The 18280-nt window shown below is 40.1% G+C and overlaps 2 protein-coding genes across 2 annotated transcripts; both read right to left on the reverse strand.

The window, feature by feature from the left end:
- Nucleotides 1-2266: 2266 nt before the first annotated feature.
- On the reverse strand, nucleotides 2267-2674 carry LOC147472829 (uncharacterized). Its single transcript, XM_086588144.1, has one exon. It carries the CDS (start codon nucleotides 2672-2674, stop codon nucleotides 2267-2269), a length of 408 nt encoding a protein of 135 aa, XP_086444270.1.
- A 227-nt stretch (nucleotides 2675-2901) lies between these two features.
- Nucleotides 2902-4170, reverse strand: LOC147472830 (uncharacterized). Its single transcript, XM_086588145.1, has one exon. The coding sequence runs from the start codon at nucleotides 4168-4170 to the stop codon at nucleotides 2902-2904; it is 1269 nt and encodes a 422-aa protein (XP_086444271.1).
- Nucleotides 4171-18280: the final 14110 nt, after the last annotated feature.

Genomic DNA, 18280 nt, shown 5'->3' on the forward strand with positions numbered 1-18280 from the left:
TGCTCCTACTACCGCTCCCCCTTCTGCCACCGCAATGGATGTGAACAAGTACAAGCTTTGGGACAACGACTCTGATGGGGATGCTCCTGTTGACGTGTCAAACAAAAGCCCTCCCACCAAAAGGGCTAAAACTTCTTCCGCTGTTCCTCCACCAACTACTGGCCGCAATGAACCTCCGCAGTCTGTGATATCTTCACGCCGCCCTAGACAGGATTCTTCTTCAATTGGTCCTTTAACCTCTGGGCCTGTCGAGGTGTGGCAACCCAAGTTCAAGGCTAGGGACCGCGATGTGACTACACGAGACTCAGCTTTGGAAAATCCAGCCGTTGCCGCCTCCTTATTTTTCAGCTCTCACCTCCCTCGGGATCAAGCTTATGGAGATGCTGGTACCGTTGCTTCCCACAGGGCCTCCATTTACACTGGATGGGAAAAGCTATGCGTTATTGACTATAATATCTCTCCATCCTTTGTGCTACTATTATACCCAATATGTCTCTGCAGCTGAGTCTAGACATCGGCTATGCCGCTTTGGGTTAACCCAAAGACCGTGGAGAACTTGGGGGCGAAGCGGCGGAGATACACGACCCTGATGGCTGGAAAGCAAGGTACGCCAAGCTGGAGAAGGATAGGGACGAGGTGTGGATCAAGGCAGTCAAGCTCCATAAGGAGCTCGGGTAGTGAGCCGGGGCGGATTAACCGCGACTACGTAGCGGGTGTCAATTCAAAAATGGAAAGCCTCAGAGAGACGGAGAGGCTTGCCACTCAAGCTGCTGTGGATAAGGCTGTAGAAGAGGCCGCGGATCGATTCTGGGGCCTTGCTACGAAAAAGATCGCACGCGAACTGCAACAACAACTTGATCAGCTTAGCGCTGCTGGCCGACTGCTTCCACCGCCTCCTCTTGTTGTAGAGACATCGTCCCTGGTAGAACCAATTGTGCAGTCTGAAGCTGTTGAGACGCCTACCACTGGTGTTACGACTCCCATCACCAGCGCGGTCCCTTCTCCAGTGGAGGCGAATGAAGAGGCCAGCATCCCAGTCAGTGAAGATGAAAATACTTCTCCTGCAGAACCGACTACTGATCCTCAGTAGTAACACATGTCGGCTTACTTTCTTTGCAGATGGCCTTGGATTTGTAATAGTTGAATAATTATCGTTGTGTTTATGAGGAACAACGTCTTTTGTAGCTAGTACTTTTATATTCTTTGTGCTCTTTTTGCATTGTAATTCACTATCCATCGTGGTTTCGACATTTAATTTTATTTTAACTTCGTTATGCATGGAGCTATTGATCTATATGTTACTTTGACTTAATCCCTTTTCATTTGCATCTCCAAACTCCGTTAGCTGGACACTGGCTATGATTGTCCCTTGTTATTTGGACGCACTGTTGGCGAAGGGCTCTCTTCCCCCCTGCATTTACTATTTGTATGGTTTTTAAACAAGTTAGGGTTGCCCCCAGTTCGATTCGGACAAACAGTCCGCGAAGGGCTCTTTCCCCCCGCTCTCTCTTTGGTAGCTGTGAAGCTAGTTAGGGTTGCCCCCATTGTGATTCGGACACACAGTCCGCGAAGGGCTCTTCCCCTACGGTTTTGTATAGGCGTGCGCGGCTAGCTAGGGTTGCCCCCAATTTGATTCGGACTTTATCCGGCGAAGGGCTTCCCCCCCAGCTTCGCTTTGTATAGGCTGTGAAGCTAGTCGGGGTTGCCCCGGTTTGATTCGGACTTCACGGTCCGAAGGGCTCATCCTCCCGCTTCGCTTTGTATAGGCTGTGAAGCTAGTCGGGGTTGCCCTCGGTTTGATTCGGACTTCTGGTCCGTGAAGGGCTCATCCCCCGCTTTGTATTTGGAAGCTAGTCGGGGTTGCCCTCGGTTTGATCCGGACTTTACATCCGCTGAAGAACTTCGTCCCCCAGGCCGCTTTGTATACGGAAGCTAGTCGGGGTTGCCCCGATTTGATTCGGACTTACAGTCCGTGAAGGGCTCGTCCCCAGCTTCGCTTTGTATAGCTGTGAAGCTAGTCAGGGTTGCCCCCAGTTTGATTCGGACTTACAGTCCGCGAAGGGCTCGTCCCCCCCCGCGCTCGCTTTGTATAGTGTGAAGCTAGTCAGGGTTGCCCCCATCTTGACTCGGATAACATACTCGTCCCTGTTTGGTTTCTATTATGCGTTGCTAATCTTGTTGGAAGGAATGCATGTTTATTTCATAGTCATAATAATAAACCATACAAAGAGTGCGTTATCAAATATGAAAAGACTGAACAAAGATCTTAGACATGGAACTTTTTCAACATTCTGATGTTCCACGGCTTATCTATTTTATCTCCAGTCGTAGTCTCTAATCCATAAGTTCCAGAGGTACCCTTCTTACTGATGACATATGGGCCTTCCCAGTTTGGCCCCAGCTTCCCGTCGTTATCTTTCTTGGTGGCTGGAGTAACTCGTCGCAGCACATAGTCCCCCACCTGAAAACTCCGTGGCTTCACTCGTTTATCATATTGTCTCTGCAGAGTTCGATGGTATTCCTCCAACCGAATTCGGGCTATCTCTCTTCTCTCCTCAACAAGATTCAAGTCCGCGGCCAATATTTTCTCATTCAGTCCATGTTCCACAGCTTGCGTTCTGGTCGTGGATTCTATCATTTCCACTGGGATGACGGCCTCTACTCCGTACGCCATTGCGAACGGCGATTCATTAGTGGAAGTTCTTGGTGTGGTCCGATACGCCCATAGCACATGACTTAATTCGATGCGCCCATGCACCTTTCTCTCTTCCAACTTTCGCTTTAGATTGTCCATTATTATTTTGTTAGATGCCTTTGCTCGTCCATTTCCTTGAGGGGTTGTATGGGGAAGAAAACCCTTGTTTGACTCTAAATGCTTGAAGAAATTCTCGACTTTTTCCCTCAGAATTGAGTTCCGTTGTTCTGCGATAGCGGTATCGGCAGCCGAACACGCATATTATATTCTCCCACAAAACTTTTCACACTCTCTTCTTTAACCTGTTGCAAAGCTACTCCTTCCACCCATTTGGTAAAATAGTCAGTAGCGGCTAACATAAATCTCCTTTTTCCACTTGTCAGTGGTAGAGGTCTTACAATATCCAGTCCCCACATAGCGAACGGCCATGGGCTGAACACATTATGCAGTGGCTCAGCTGGTGAATGTATGAATGAAGCAAATCGTTGGCATTTCCCACATTTCTTGGCATACTCGGTAGCGTCTCTTTTCATATGGGGCCAAAAATACCCTTGCCCTATCAATCTATGAGTTGTAGTACGCCCCGCGGAATGACTGCCACAATCTCCTTCGTGAACTTCGGCTAGAAGTTCATGAGCTTGCCGCGGACCTATACATTTTAGCAACGGCCCATTGAAGTTTCTCCGGTACAGGTCATCATCCAGTAATGTGTATCGCTGACTCAACTGTTCCATTCTTCGCCTGTCTTGTTTACTCTCCACCTCTACCCCTCTCAAAAAAGCCTTGATTGGTTCCATCCAACTCTGATCCCCTTCGGTAACGAGGCAAATATCATTTTCATCTGATGTACTCGGCTTGCTTAACACCCTTACATCAATAGACCGACCCTTTGATCCAGGCAAAACTGCAGCCACATAAGCCAAAGCATCGGCGTGTCTATTCTCTCCGCGGCCCAGATGTGCAAACTGTATTTTGTCGAACTTACTTGCCCTTCGCTGTAGGACCTCAAGGTATCTTGCCATCCGGGGACAATGAGCTGCAAACCCTCCATTCACCTGACTCACTACCAAGTTGGAATCTGAGAAAACAGACAACTCCTTCACCCCTAGATCTCTCGCTAAGTCTAACCTAGCTATCACGGCTTCATATTCAGACTCATTATTTGAGGCTGCGAACCCCAATTTCATGGATAACTCAAGGCGATTGTTCTCAGGAGTAACTAACACGACCCCTATGCCATTTCCCGTGTCCATAGCAGAGCCATCCGTGAAAACTCTCCACCCGTTACGCACATCCCACGGATCCAACGGATCGCAGCTGACCTCCGCTTCAAATTCCATTACCATTTCATCTCCCCAAGTGGGATCCTCTGCCGGAAATTCGGCCAGAAACTCCGTCACGGCTTGTGCTTTTTCTGCTGTTCTAACTTGATAAGTAATCTCATAAGAACTGAGTAAGACCGCCCACTTAAGCATCCTACCTGACTTCTCGGCCTTCAACGCTTGTCTCAGAGGCAAATTTGTTACCACAACCACAGAATGAGATTCGGCACGGTTTCAATTTAAGTGCTGAAAATATCAACGCTAAAGCATACTTCTCAATCCTGCTATATCGGGTCTCTGCCTGCAGTAAGGTTTTGCTTTGAAAGTACACTGACTTTTCTATCCTGTTGACCACCCTCACAAGAACTGAACTTATTGCGTACTCACTAACCCCCAGATACAAATGCAATTTCTCTCCCTGTTCAGGCCGCGACAGCAAGGGTGCCTGCCCAAGGTATCTTTTCAACTCTTGAAAGGCTGTTTCGTACTCCGCGGTCCAATGGAAATCAGGCGATTTTCGCAGCAATCGGTATAATGGCCGGCACTTGTCCGACGATTTGGAGATGAATCTGTTAAGTGCGGCAACTCTCCCAGCCAGTCTTTTTACTTCCTTCACATTCTGCGGAGATGGCATCTCAATCAGTGACCGGATCTGATATGGATTTGCTTCAATTCCGCGATGAGTGACTATGTAGCCCAGAAACTTTCCTGAAGTTACCCCGAATGAGCATTTCTCGGGATTTAGTTTTAGCTTATGCTTCCGAAGTATGTCAAAAGTTTCCTGGAGGCCTTCCAAGTGCTCTCTTTCCGACATGCTCTTTTCCACCATATCGTCGATGTATATTTCTATCCCTTTCGAATCTTGCCTTCGAACATCTTTTCTCCCAACCGCTGAAAAGTAGCACCTGCGTTTTTTAAGCCAAAAGACATTCTGGTGTAACAATAAGTACCACCTTCCACCACAAAGGTGGTTTTCTCCTGATCTCGCTCGAACATCGCGACCTGATTGTATCCCATCGACGCGTCCATGAAGGGAAAACACTTTGTAACCCGCCGTTCTATCAACTAGCTCATCCACGGGGCATCGGTATGCGATCCTTCGGGCATTCTTTATTAACGTCCGTGAAGTCGACACACATTCGAACTTTTCCGTTCTTTTTCGGTACCGCGACTACATTAGATAACCATTCTGTAAACTCCACTTCCCTTATTATTCCTGCCCCTTTTAACCGTGTAACCTCTTCGCGGATCCCTTCCGCGTATTTTTGCCTTATACTTCTCATCTTTTGTCGCACTGGCTTAGCACCTTCATTCATATGCAAGTGATGACAAGCATACTCCGGATCCAAACCTATGATATCCTCAATTACCCATGCAAATACATCGGTGTTGTCTGCAAGAAAATGTACCAACTTACATTTCCATTCATCCGGCAAGTCCGCTCCCACCGATGTAAACTTTTCCTCCTCTCCCACCCCGAGGTTCACTACCTCCAACTCATCCAGCGTTTTCGGTCCCAGTGGAGGCCCATACCCCTCTATTCCCGCTTCCTTCTGTAATTGCTATGCAGGTCCAGGATCGTGCGATGCCTCCTCGCCCTTGGTATCGCAGACCATACTTTTTACAGTCACTTGATGGATACTTTGCGCTGCTACTTGGTCACCCTTTATTTCATATGTTCCCCCATTAGTGGGGAAGCGGATCACCTGGTATAATGTCGATGGGACGGCTTTCATTTTGTGGATCCATTTCCTCCCGAGGATGGCATTATACTGGGAACTTGCATCCACCACCATAAATCTGGTGAATACCGTGGTCGGGCCGGCTGTAACCGGTAACATCAATTCACCCAAGGGCTCTGTCATGCTGCCGTTGAACTCATAAAGATTAGTTTGGGGGGCTTGTAACTGGTCTTTTCCAATATTCATCTCCTCCACCGCCCCCTTAAACAACAAGTCAACCTGAATCACGCGATCTATTAGCACCCTCTTTACCAGATAATTGCCCATCGCTATAGTAATCACCAGAGCATCCTCATGCGGGGAAATTACTGACTCTAAGTCTTTCGAGGTGAACCTTATGCTTTCATCGCCCATTACGACTCCTCGAACTAGTCGCGGTATGCTCACCACTTCATTCACTTGTTGTAAATTGGCTGTCTTTCTCATCTTTTCTCGGTGTGCATTTCTTCCCAGGGTTTCCCCGCTGAAGATGACATTGATGGTACCTAAAATCCTTGCCGGAACTGGCCCTCTATCGGCTTGGCGAACCTCTGCGACAAACTCCCTGAGCATCCCTCTTTCAATCATTCTCTCCACCAACCACTTCAAGGCGTAGCATTCATTGGTAGCGTGATTCCTGATTTTATGGTAGGCACAGAATGGCTTCCCATCTATCTCCACTGGCGTACTCCGCGGACCCTCAAAGTACTGTAATCCCTTAATCAGCGGCAAGATTTCCTCAAGCGGCCGATTTAGCGGGGTCTGCTCGATTTCCCTGTACGGCTTCCTCTCTCGGATATCCGCCCGCCACGATCTCCGGCCCTATCCGGACCCCGACTTTCTCCTCTCATGCGTTCCTTTCCCTCTTTCCTCTTCTCTTCCTTTTCCCTTGCGGTCATCGCGGTCAACGGCCTGCACTGCCTTCCCTGCTCTCTTATGTTCCTTTGCATTTCTCTGCATTATGTCCTCGTAGCGTATATATTTTTGTACCTTGGGATACATAGCGTGCAAAGAAGTGATTTTGATTTTGGAAACCGACTCATGAACTCTAGTTCCCGCCCTCAAGCCGTGCTGGAAGGCTATGACCGCTGCATGTTCCTCCAAATTTTCCACCCTCAATGTCTCCTCCTTGAATCTGCACAGAAACTCTCTCAAGGACTCCGCTGACCTTTGTTTTATGTTGAATAGTGCCGCGATGTCAACCACCCTTCTTTTCTGGTGTATGAAGTGACCAACAAACGCGCGCTCCAATTCTTCAAACCTTTGGATACTCCGCGAAGCCAACCTATAATACCAATCCGAGGCTCCCCTTTTCAGACTAGCGGGGAACATCATATACCGAAGTCCATCATATTTATTCTCCTGCCATAACGGCATATGTTGCCTGAAATGGTGCAAATGATCCGTCGGGTCTCCCCTTCCATCATACCTCTCAAATCTTGGCTGGGAGAATCGTTTCGGCACTTCTGAATTCCATACCGAATCTGCCAGTGGATTTTTGTTGAGGCTTGCAACCTCCTTCTACGCAGCGCTCTGGTTCGCTTTTTCTGCAGTGCGATTCATCTCTCTCTCCTTCTCAATCATTGCCTTCACTACCTCCAAGGTGATACCCACCGTTTGCTCAATGTCCTGTGGCGGATACTCCTCGTTCTCCCCCTCTACCCATTTGCTCGATGATCATCCGACCCGTTGCGCCCTGCGTAACCTCTCTTCCCTTCCTTAACTCATCATTTTCCGTTCGTAGCCTAACAATCTCCTCCTGAAGAAGTTTGGTAGCATCCGCTGCCGCGTTTGATACCTTTTCTTCTCCTATTCCCTCTTCCTCTCCTACCCTTTCTTCTCCAGTGATCTCTCTTTCTTCGATATTTTCTCTCACCGTTGCTTTCTTAGGTCTCCCTACTCCTCTTTTCACTACCGTAGCCATTTTCTCTCGGTCCCCACAGACGGCGCCAAATGTATAAATTGTGATTACAACCTATAATATTACTAGTCACAAGTTCTTGCTCTCTTCCCTCTCTCTTTTTCTTTTTTCTCTCTCCTCTCTCTTTCTCTCTCTTTTATATCTCCTCCTCCCCTTCCACGTACAGCAGCGGTTATCTTACGGTTCTGGTTCCTCTCTCCACGTCTCGCAGCAGTTCCAGAGCGGTTGGAATACCGCGGATCTGATCCTGTGCAACCTGTCTTCCCACGCTATACCGCATCCGGTCCCGTTGTCACCACTAACCTCTTAGATCATGTGTACGTCCTATACAGGGCTCTTTGCTCAAAGGCCTCTGGCAAGTGTTCCTCGACCTTGCTCCGATTATGGAGTCAAACATTAAGTCCGAGTAATAATTCATATGGTAAGAAGCAGCAGGACCAAAGGGTATATCGTATATGTTGCAGTCCGGCAGAATCATTTGACCCCATACGTACTATACGTAGATCATTTCACTCTTAATACTTAGAATTAGCTTTTGTAATGGTGGACGTATAGACTTCTAAGTCTATGAGAGAGGAAATTGTTGCACATTTTAGACGACATGATATATAAGTAGATAATTTTGACAGAAGATCGTAAAGCAGTTGAAACATTTTTGCTACGCATCTTTTCTCCAATAAATACTTGTAATGATGAATATAGGTGAAATTCTAATAACATCATATGGACTAATAACTTGTGACTTATTAGGCACATCAACGCAGCCTTGCGGTGAGCACAAAGCGACTATTCACAAAGCGACTATTCTTTTCTCTTTACTAAACAATAACTTGTGACTTACTGAAAGCATATCTTGCGGGGAGCACAAAGCCGAAATATTCTTTAGCCTTTTACTAAAGAATAGTGGCATAATGTTCCTTTCGTCTGTTTCAACTTTCAAGGCATGCAAATTTAAGTGTTTCGGGTTTCCCATCAGATCTTCTCCGCCCGGGTAAAAGTGGTCTTTTTACACCTTCCAAAAATATAGTGATACCTGTCCACCTATTTCACACCAATAACAAAGAGTTCTAACGGTGTTAGATAGAGATAAAACAAAAAATCAAAACAAATTCTACAAATAACAGGAAAGATTTTGTGCATGGAAAATAGGGAAAAAACTCTTTGTTCTCAGCTCTTGAGTCTTGATGTAAAATATATAATAAAAATCAGTTCATGGAATCCAAATAGACAACTCGTGAATATATCGACCATCGCCCTCTTCTTCTACGCTCTATCTGAAAGAGAAAAAAAAAAATATTCATACTCCAATTAAAATAAAATCTCTTGAACAAACATAATGAAGTTAGGGAATACCAATTATATTGTGATAATTGTTACAAAAATAGTTTAATAGGGAAGAAAAGGAAAAGAATGGAGTAGTGGAAGATCGGCGAATTAGCGGATTCAATATTACTGTGTTCGTTTCGATATTCAACCAACCCAAAACTACGACAAGATTTTATTTTTGGCTGCTAATATCTTGAGATTCCTTGCACCCTTTTAATTACTGGTTTCTTTTTTGTGTGCTTGTGCTCCGAACAGAGCGTATTCTTACTTGATGTGAAAAGTCTCACTTGATGTGAAAAGGAAGGTGTGGGAGTAACTAACAACACTTCTGTCCGATACTTTATTATGTTGGTTTGTAAGAGGTACCATTTTAGGTAATATTCTCTTTATGTTTACCCACATTACTCTATTCGCCTTACGATTTAACCAATGAGATGAAAGTATTGGGCATCAAGTCTACCAGCAAGATACCTCTTGATGAACTCAGTTATGGAAGTGTTGCCGTTAGAACTCTTTGTTATGGTTGTGAAATGGGATGACATGTGTCACTATATTTTTGTAAGGTGTAAAAAGACCGCTTTTACACCCAGGCGGAGAAGATCTGACCTCTTACCAATAAACACAACACAAAGTTTACAATCACCCGTTCACCCCTTCACCCCTTCACTTAGATATTTTTTTTGGTAACTCCCTTCACTTAGATATGGCCGATGTACTTGTCTCTCCCATTGTTGAACTTCTTGGCTCCAATTTAACTTCTCTGATCAGGAACGAGTTTGGTTTACTACATGGTGTGAACAAGGACTTGGTGAAACTATCCAGCACTTTGGATGCTGTTCGATCTGTCCTTGATGACGCAGAGACGAAACAGATCAAAGACAAGTCTATTAGAGATTGGCTAAGAAAGCTCAAGGACGCTGCTTATGAAGCCGAAGACATCATGGATGATTGAGCATTAGAATTTCAACGCACCGAGTCAGAGGCTGGGGAGCCAACTTGCGGTAGGCAAGTAAGTAACTCCCTCTCAACTTGTTTTGATTTCAAACAACTTGTGTTTCGTCACAAAGTGGGAAAAAGAATTAAAGAACTCAGGGAAAAATTTGATGAAATTGCTGTTGAAAGGCTCAAGTTTCATTTGAGTTGTGTACTTAAATAGGATGGTGGTACAGAGTTAGGTCCCCACCGAGAAACTAGCTCTAAAGGAAAATGCAAAATGGCGACGTGCAGTGCTGCTACTTTGTTGGGGTCTTGTGGATTATTTGGATCGCAAGAAATGACACAAGGTTTCAAGGTAAACGTCCTCATCTAGTTCGATACATCAACAAAGCCTCTAAACACATACAGCTGGTTAAGGAAGTCATGTCCCATCAGATGCATAAGGAAAAAATGCGGGTTTATATTAAATGGTTCCCACCCAAAGATAGCCTTGTTAAACTGAATACAGATGGGGCTTCTATTGGAAACCCAGGATATGCAGGTGGAGGATGTATTCTCAGGGATTCAACAGGTAATTTTATAATGGGAGCATCGATTTCAATCTTTTTCACTACCAACAATGAAGCGGAATTTTTAGCTCTTTTATATGGACTTCAAATTGTGGCAGAAACAAGATATATGAAGGTGGAGGTAGAAACAGATTCTCAATTGCTGTTTAAGGTTTTCACGGATGAAAACTTAAACTGTCATTGGTTACTAGCTAGAATTGTTACTCAGATTAAGCGTGTGCTGAGTAAATTTCAAGAAGTACACTTCAGTTGGTGTTATTGCGAAGCAAATGGTGCTGCAGACACTCTAGCCTCACATGCTGCTGCTCAAGTAAAGAATTTCCGATTGTTGGGGCCATCAAATGTACACTTCCCAACTGGGCCTGTTGGAGACTTGTCTTTCTTTCCATCATTTTCGTCTGTATGGTGGCATTAGGCGCTAATGATTGTGAATATGTAAGTCCTTTATGATGTACTGGGTACATGTAAATTTCGTTTGGTTTAATTAATAAAAGTTTGAGGTTTACATCAGAAAAAAAAGAAAAAAGAAAGGGAGAGATGAGAACAGAGAAATTATTGTGAAGATACAGTTTTCATAAAATTAATTTGATTTTTTTAAATATTTTTTTAATTATTATGTATTAAAAAAATTTAACTGTAGAATACTGTAATGATTCGTAGAAAGTGTGTTGACTCGTTGAGGCATAATAATATAGTATTAATAAAAGAAAAAAATAGTTCAACAAACATAATTAATTTGTTTCATGAACAAACCACTGACAAATCCTAAAATTTAAAAGTAGAATCTATCTTTCTTTCATACACAAATTCAAATTGGAAAATTCATTGAACTCAAAATTTAACTGTTGACATTTTTTAATTGATTATATTTTGACAACCAGTAATTTTTTTCCCCTAATTTATACTTTAATTCATAGGCAGAACATGTTGAGTTCACATTTTGTGAAAACATAATTATTTATATTTTAAAATTATTTACTTAAATTACATAAATTGACACCCTTCACAAAACGGGAACCATTTTCATATAATTGATTTTTTTTAATAATAGAACGGGGACCCCCCCTGATAAAACCTTTCGACTATTTTGTTGTTGTTTATTAATAGAAGTTTGATTAAAGATTTGTGAGAATGTCGGATGACCCCTCCTGATAAAACCTTTCGACTATTTTGTTGTTGTTTATTAATAGAAGTTTGATTAAAGATTTGTGAGAATGTCGAATGAGGCGAAGATCATAATTAATGAAGCCACTTGAATAGCAAGACAATCCCAATTATACAAAAAAATATATATAATAAATACCATTTTAAATGCAAAATTATATTTGTCGAGACTTTCTCACTACATATCATACAACTATGTTTTGAGGTTAGTATGATGCATTTGCATTCAATTTTCGATTTTTCGTTAATACTTATTTGATGCTAGTTCGATTCATTTGCATCAGTTTTCGATTTTTCGTTAATTATTCTTTGAGGTTAGTTCAATGCATTTGCATCCAGTTATTTTTAATTTTTCATTAATTATCCAAGGTGGTGTATAATATCAACTTCTATTGATCTTTCTGTAGCGTCCTTGAAAACATCGCATAAAAAAATATACATGATTCACTATGTGGGATCATCATAGATTATCCAGTTTTCGATTTTCTGTTAATTATTCTTTGAGGTTAGTTCTTTGCAGTTGCATCTAATTTTCAATTTTCTGTTAATTATTTTTTGATTAATTATTCTTTGAGGTTATTTCAATACATTTGTATCCACCGATTTCCTGTTAAATATTCTTTAAGGTTAATTCGATGTATTTGTATTTAATACTTTTTGAGGTTAGTTCCATGCATTTGTACCCAGTTTTCTATTTTCTGTTAATATTCTTTGAGGTTAGTTTAATTCATTTTGCATCCAATTTCTGAGTTCTCGTTAATTATTCTTTGATGTTAGTTCAATGCATTAACATCCAGTTTTCGAATTCCCGTTAATTATTTCCTGAGGTTAGTTCAATGCATTTGCATCCAATTAATTTTCAATTTTATTTTGATTATCCTTTGAGATTAGTTCCATTCATTTGCATCACATTTCCGACTCCCGTTAATTATTATTTGGGGTTAGTTCAATGCAATTGCATCTAGTTTCCGATTTCTCGTTAATTATTTTTTAAGGTTAGTTCAATGCAATTGCATCCAGTTGCCGATTTCCCGTTAATAATTCTTTGAGGTTAGTTCGGTGCATCTAGTTTCTGATTTCCCGTTAGTTATTAGTTGAGGTTAGTTCTTTGCAGTTGGATATAGTTTCCGATTTTTCGTTAAATATTCTTTGATGTTAGTTTAATACATTTGCATCAAGTTTTCGATTTCTCATTAATTATCTGAGGTGGTGTGTAATACTAACTTCTATTTATCCTTTTTTAGTGTCCTTGCAAATATGACATTTAAAAAAAAAAAAAAAAAAAAAAAAAAAAATTATACATGGCTCGTGGGATCATCAAAAAATTATTGAGTTTCTGATTTTCCATTAATTATTCTTTGAAGTTAGTTAGTTCCATGCATTTATACCTAGTTTTTTATTTCCCATTAATTGTTATTTGAGGTTAATTTCTTATTTCTCGTTAATTATTCTTTTTCCAATTTCTGATTTCCCGTTAATTACTCTTTAAGGTTAGATCAATGCATTTGCATCCGGCCAGTTTCCGATTTTCTGTTAATTATTATTTGACATTAGTTCAATGCAGTTGCATCCAGTTTTTTATTTTCGTTTTGTTAAGGTTAGTTCAATGGATTTGCATCTAATTTCCTCTTTCCCGTCAATTATTATGTGAGGTTAGTTTAGTACATTTGCATTCAGTTTTTTATTTTCCGTTAATTATTCTTTGAAGGTAGTTCCATGCTGTTGCATCTGGTTTCTGTTTTCCTATTAATTATTCTTTGATGTTAGTTCTATTCATTGCATTCTGCTTTCTATTTCCCGTTAATTATTTTTTGAGGTTAGTTCAATGCATTTGCACATAATTTTTGAATTCCCGTTAATTATTCTCTGAGGTTAGTTCAATACATTTGCATTCAATTAATTCTCAATTTTTTGTTGATTATTCTTTGAGATTAGTTCTATTCATTTGCATCACGTTTCCGACTCCCATTAATTATTCTTTGGGATTAGTTTAATACAATTGCATTTAGTTTCTGATTTCTCGATAATTATCTTTTAAGGTAAGTTCAATGCAATTGCATCCAGTTGCCGATTTTGCGTTAATAATTCTTTGAGGTTAGTTCGATGCATCTAGTTTCTGATTTCCCGTAAGTTATTAGTTGAGATTAGTTCCTTGCAGTTGGATCTAGTTTTCGATTTCTCGTTAAGTATTCTTTGACGTTAGTTTAATGCATTTGCATCAAGTTTTCGATTTCTCATTAATTATCCGAGGTAGTGTGTAATAATAACGTCTATTTATCATTTTGTAGTGTCCTTGCAAACATGGCATTTAAAAAAAAATTATACATGACTCGTGGGATCATCAAAAAATTATCGAGTTTCTGATTTCCCGTTAATTATTCTTTAAGGTTAGTTTAATGCATTTGTACCCAGTTTTTTTATTTCCTGTTAATTGTTATTTGAGATTAATTTCCGATTTCCCGTTAATTACTCTTTGATCGAGGTTAAATCAATGCATTTGCATCCAGTTTCCGATTTCCTGTTAATTATTATTATTTGACATTAGTTTAATGCAGTTGCATCCATTTTCCGATTTCCATTTTTTTAAGGTTAGTTCAATGGATTTGCATCCAATTTTCTCTTTCCCGTCAATTATTATGTGAGGTTAGTTTAGTGCATTTGCATTCAGTTTTTGATTTTCCGTTAATTATTCTTTGAGGGTAGTGTTCCATGCTGTTGCATCCGGTTTCCGTTTTCCCGTTAATTATTCTTTGAGGTTAGTTCCATGCACTTGCTCACAATTTTCGATTTCCTGTTAATTATTCTAATTCCATGCAATTGCGTCCAGTGTCCAAATTCCCGTTAATTATTCTTTGAGGTTAGTTCAATGCATTTGCATTCAGTTTCTGATTTCCTGTTAATTATTATTTGAGATTAGTTCAATGTAGTTGCATCTAGTTTCCCACTTCTCTTTAATTATTCTTTGACGTTAGTTCAATGCATTTGCATATAGTTTATGATTTATTGTTAATTATTCTTTGAGGTTAAGCATTTGCATCCAGTTTCCGATTTTCAGTTAATTATTCTTTGATGTTAGCTCTAGTATCCGATTTTCCGTTAATCATTTTTTTAGGTTAGTTTAATGCAATTGCATCCAATTTCTAATTTTTCGTTAATTATTCATTGAGGTTAGTTCAAAGCATTTGTATCCTGTTTATTTCTCATTAATTGTTCTTTAAGGTTAGTTCGATGCATTTGCATATAGTTTCCAATTTCCCTTCAATTCTATATATATATATATTTTAATGAATGCTTGCAGATACATATTTTGATCAGAAACTGAGAAAGAGTTCAAATACATGTACCTTGAGTGAAAGTAGTTTGGAGATTATTATTAGAGAAGGCATACGATTTATAGAACTTGGAGCTAATTGTGAGTGGAGCAGAGTTAGTTATCAAGGTGGTGAAGAACCTCAAGGTGTGTGTAGATTGTCATGCTGCTATTAAGGTGATTTAAAAGCTGACTGAAAGGGAAATAATTGTGAGGGATAACAACAGGTTTCACAGTTTCAAGGATGGTGTCTGCTCTTGCAAGGATTATTGATGAACCTAACAAATTCTCGCAATAGTTTGAGTATCACAATAGACATGCATGTTTGATAAAATAATAGGTAGTTTTCGATAGATTGTAACTTAAAGATTCAAGTTTCTAAAGATTGGAGTGTATGATAGGGGCGGTCTATTTACAGCATATATACACTAGTACAATTTGGAGCACTTTAGCAAGAAAACTAATGTGCTAAGTAGCCAGGGTACTTAGCTTCATACAAATTAATTTTCGTAATGAAAACTATTGTTTAGTTAAGAATAGTGTAATTAAAGTGCATTAAGTCTGCCCTTAACACTTGGTGGATAGGACATAGAATCAAACGTTGTTGGTAATATCTTCAATCAGATTAAAGAACATGCAGTTCTTCTATTGTCTATGTTGCTAGGGCGCTGTGCCAAAAATTGAAAGTGCAGATTCTGTGCCAAATCTTCATTCTATTATCACAGCATATGATGGGGTGGGTGGTCAATGATCTTTGATCTTTCATTCTCACATTACTTCTGTATTTGACATCAGATAGACAAGTTGCTAGATTGAAAATACAAAAAAAAAAGTACAAAATGAGTATTTCTTTTCACCTCGTTATATGAGGGTGAGTTTCTTGGGTTGGTTGTGTTCTTACGATTTTACTTGTTCGTATTATTTTATATACCTCTATGCAGTTTTGTAATCTACTATCATAATTGTAATCTCTTTAATGTCCTGATTTCACGACTTCCACTGGGATGGCTCCACTGTTCTAGTGGTTCAAGTTGACACCTAAATATATCTGTGATCCGAAATGTTTGCCTGCTTAATGACTATTCATTTTGTTCAATGTGAAGAAGGTCTTTAGAACAAGACAAGGAATATCGAGTTTGCATATAATCCATTATCTTTGATTTATATCATTTTATGTGAGATCTTTGATAAATATAGACGGACTGCCTGGCCTCCATAGTTCTTGACCCCATTCATTTCCCCACTGGAGAGTATATACTTTGTTTTCTCTATGAAGATACTTAGTAACTTAAAGAGCAATTTGAATATACTTAGTACTAATCTGATCTTGTAAATACTTTTTTGTAGGCCATGGTAGCTAGGGGAGATCTTGGTGCCGAGCTTCCTGTTGAGGAGGTCCCTCTGCTACAGGTATTTCTTTCATTTGCAATAAAGAGGAGATATATAGGGGACATTATTCACAAGAAAAATGCTCGATGGACCTGAACAAGTAGTTTACTATATTTTGTTTTTTATTACGACCAGATCAATGACATGTCTTTTTCTCTAAAAACTAACTCAAACCCTACTAAGGGATGCAACTTTTTCCCCATCTCAAAAGTTGCTAAAACAACTCACTGCTTTTTAATGCAGGAAGAAATAATTAGGCTGTGCTGTAGCATGGGAAAAGCTGTCATGGTGGCAACAAATATGCTTGAAAGCATGATTGTGCATCCTACACCTACCCGAGCAGAGGTATCAGACATCGCCATTGCAGTCCGTGAGGGTGCTGATCAGGGACGGAGCCAGGAATCTCACCTAGGGGGGGCGAGTCAACGAGTGTATATATACAATCAAAATACAAGACGGCCGGACGGAGCCAGAAATCTAACCTAGGGGGGAGTGCTTATACTATTTCAGAAAATGAAATAGCATGAAGTGTGTTTACCACTTTGACCATGTAATTAACAAGGGATAACAAAATGTATTAGTAGATGAAGTAAAACATTTAAATTATGAACATACCCCATAGATCTCGAAAAGGAACAATCAAGGCAGACTATGAGAAAGCAAAGGCTTGGCCACTTTAAGCTCCCCACAATCACTTATATAGACTGTTTTAAGAGGTCTATTCCATATATTACGTGCACTCTCAGCTCTTTCGTCTCCAAAAAACTAAGTCAAATCGTTGAATTGGCATATCCGATCGGATGGTTTGTAAGTAAGTATAACAACTATGGTCATCACCACATCAAGGCCTGAAAACAAAAATTACCACATCCCCCCAAATGAGCCAATTAGGCCCCCAAAAAATCCTAATTGGCTCATCTTGGGGGAGGGGGATATGGTAATACTAGTTAACCCAAATTCACCACTTATATTTTTTCATTCTTCTACTACAAATTCACTCACGCTACACTATAGTCCAACATATAAATTATACATTGTACATATAAATTAACCATAAAATGACTTATACACTGTCTATAGTAATAGACAGTAAGTAAACAACACCACAATTGGAATGACAGTTTCTGCATACATATATTTATCATCAAAAAGTATGATTGCAAAATCAAAGAGGATATACAATTAATCATGATCACTTGTATCTACATACCACATTTACAAACAAAAAAAAAACTATTGGTTTGTTAGCCTATATCCTACTATACAGAAAAGATCGAACAAGGAGCTCAAGTAGCCAAGTCAGGCATTTGAAGCTGCTCTCGTCGAGTTTTCTTCAAGACATCAAAAGCATCTATGATAGAATCTTTATCAAATTGTGTAGCAATATCTTTCTCAATAAACACAATCAAATAATTTGCTAGATAATCATCTTTCATCCTATTACATAGTTTGGTCTTTACAATCCTCATCGCTGAAAATGCACGTTCCGATGTAGCAGTTGAAACAAGTAAAGTCAACACAAGACGAATCAGAATCAGTCTATCTATAAGATGATAAATTGTTGACTTTCCTGTTTCTATCAAAACTTAACACAACTTGAAAATTGGTGACAAATTTTGAAACTCAGAGTGTATGAGAATGTCATTCTCATAGTTTTGCAACTGGTATCTCAAATGAAAATTTTCTTGCTCAGTGAAATCCATCGGATAATAATTATTTGCAAGCTCACAAATATCATTAATTTTGAATGATCTATAATTGTTCCTGGGATCTAAAGCCGAGCTAAGAACAAATAATCTCATTACATCCTCCTTAAACTTGTGATTTAATTCTTGTAGCTGTGAATCAATTGTACCCATGAAAATTTCAACTCAAAAATGATGCTCATTGGTAAGGGAATCTTGAGTAGATTAATGATAAAACACTT

The sequence above is a fragment of the Coptis chinensis genome, unplaced genomic scaffold (assembly GCF_015680905.1).
Source record: "Coptis chinensis isolate HL-2020 unplaced genomic scaffold, ASM1568090v1 utg724_pilon_pilon, whole genome shotgun sequence".
NCBI classification, from domain to species: domain Eukaryota; kingdom Viridiplantae; phylum Streptophyta; class Magnoliopsida; order Ranunculales; family Ranunculaceae; genus Coptis; species Coptis chinensis.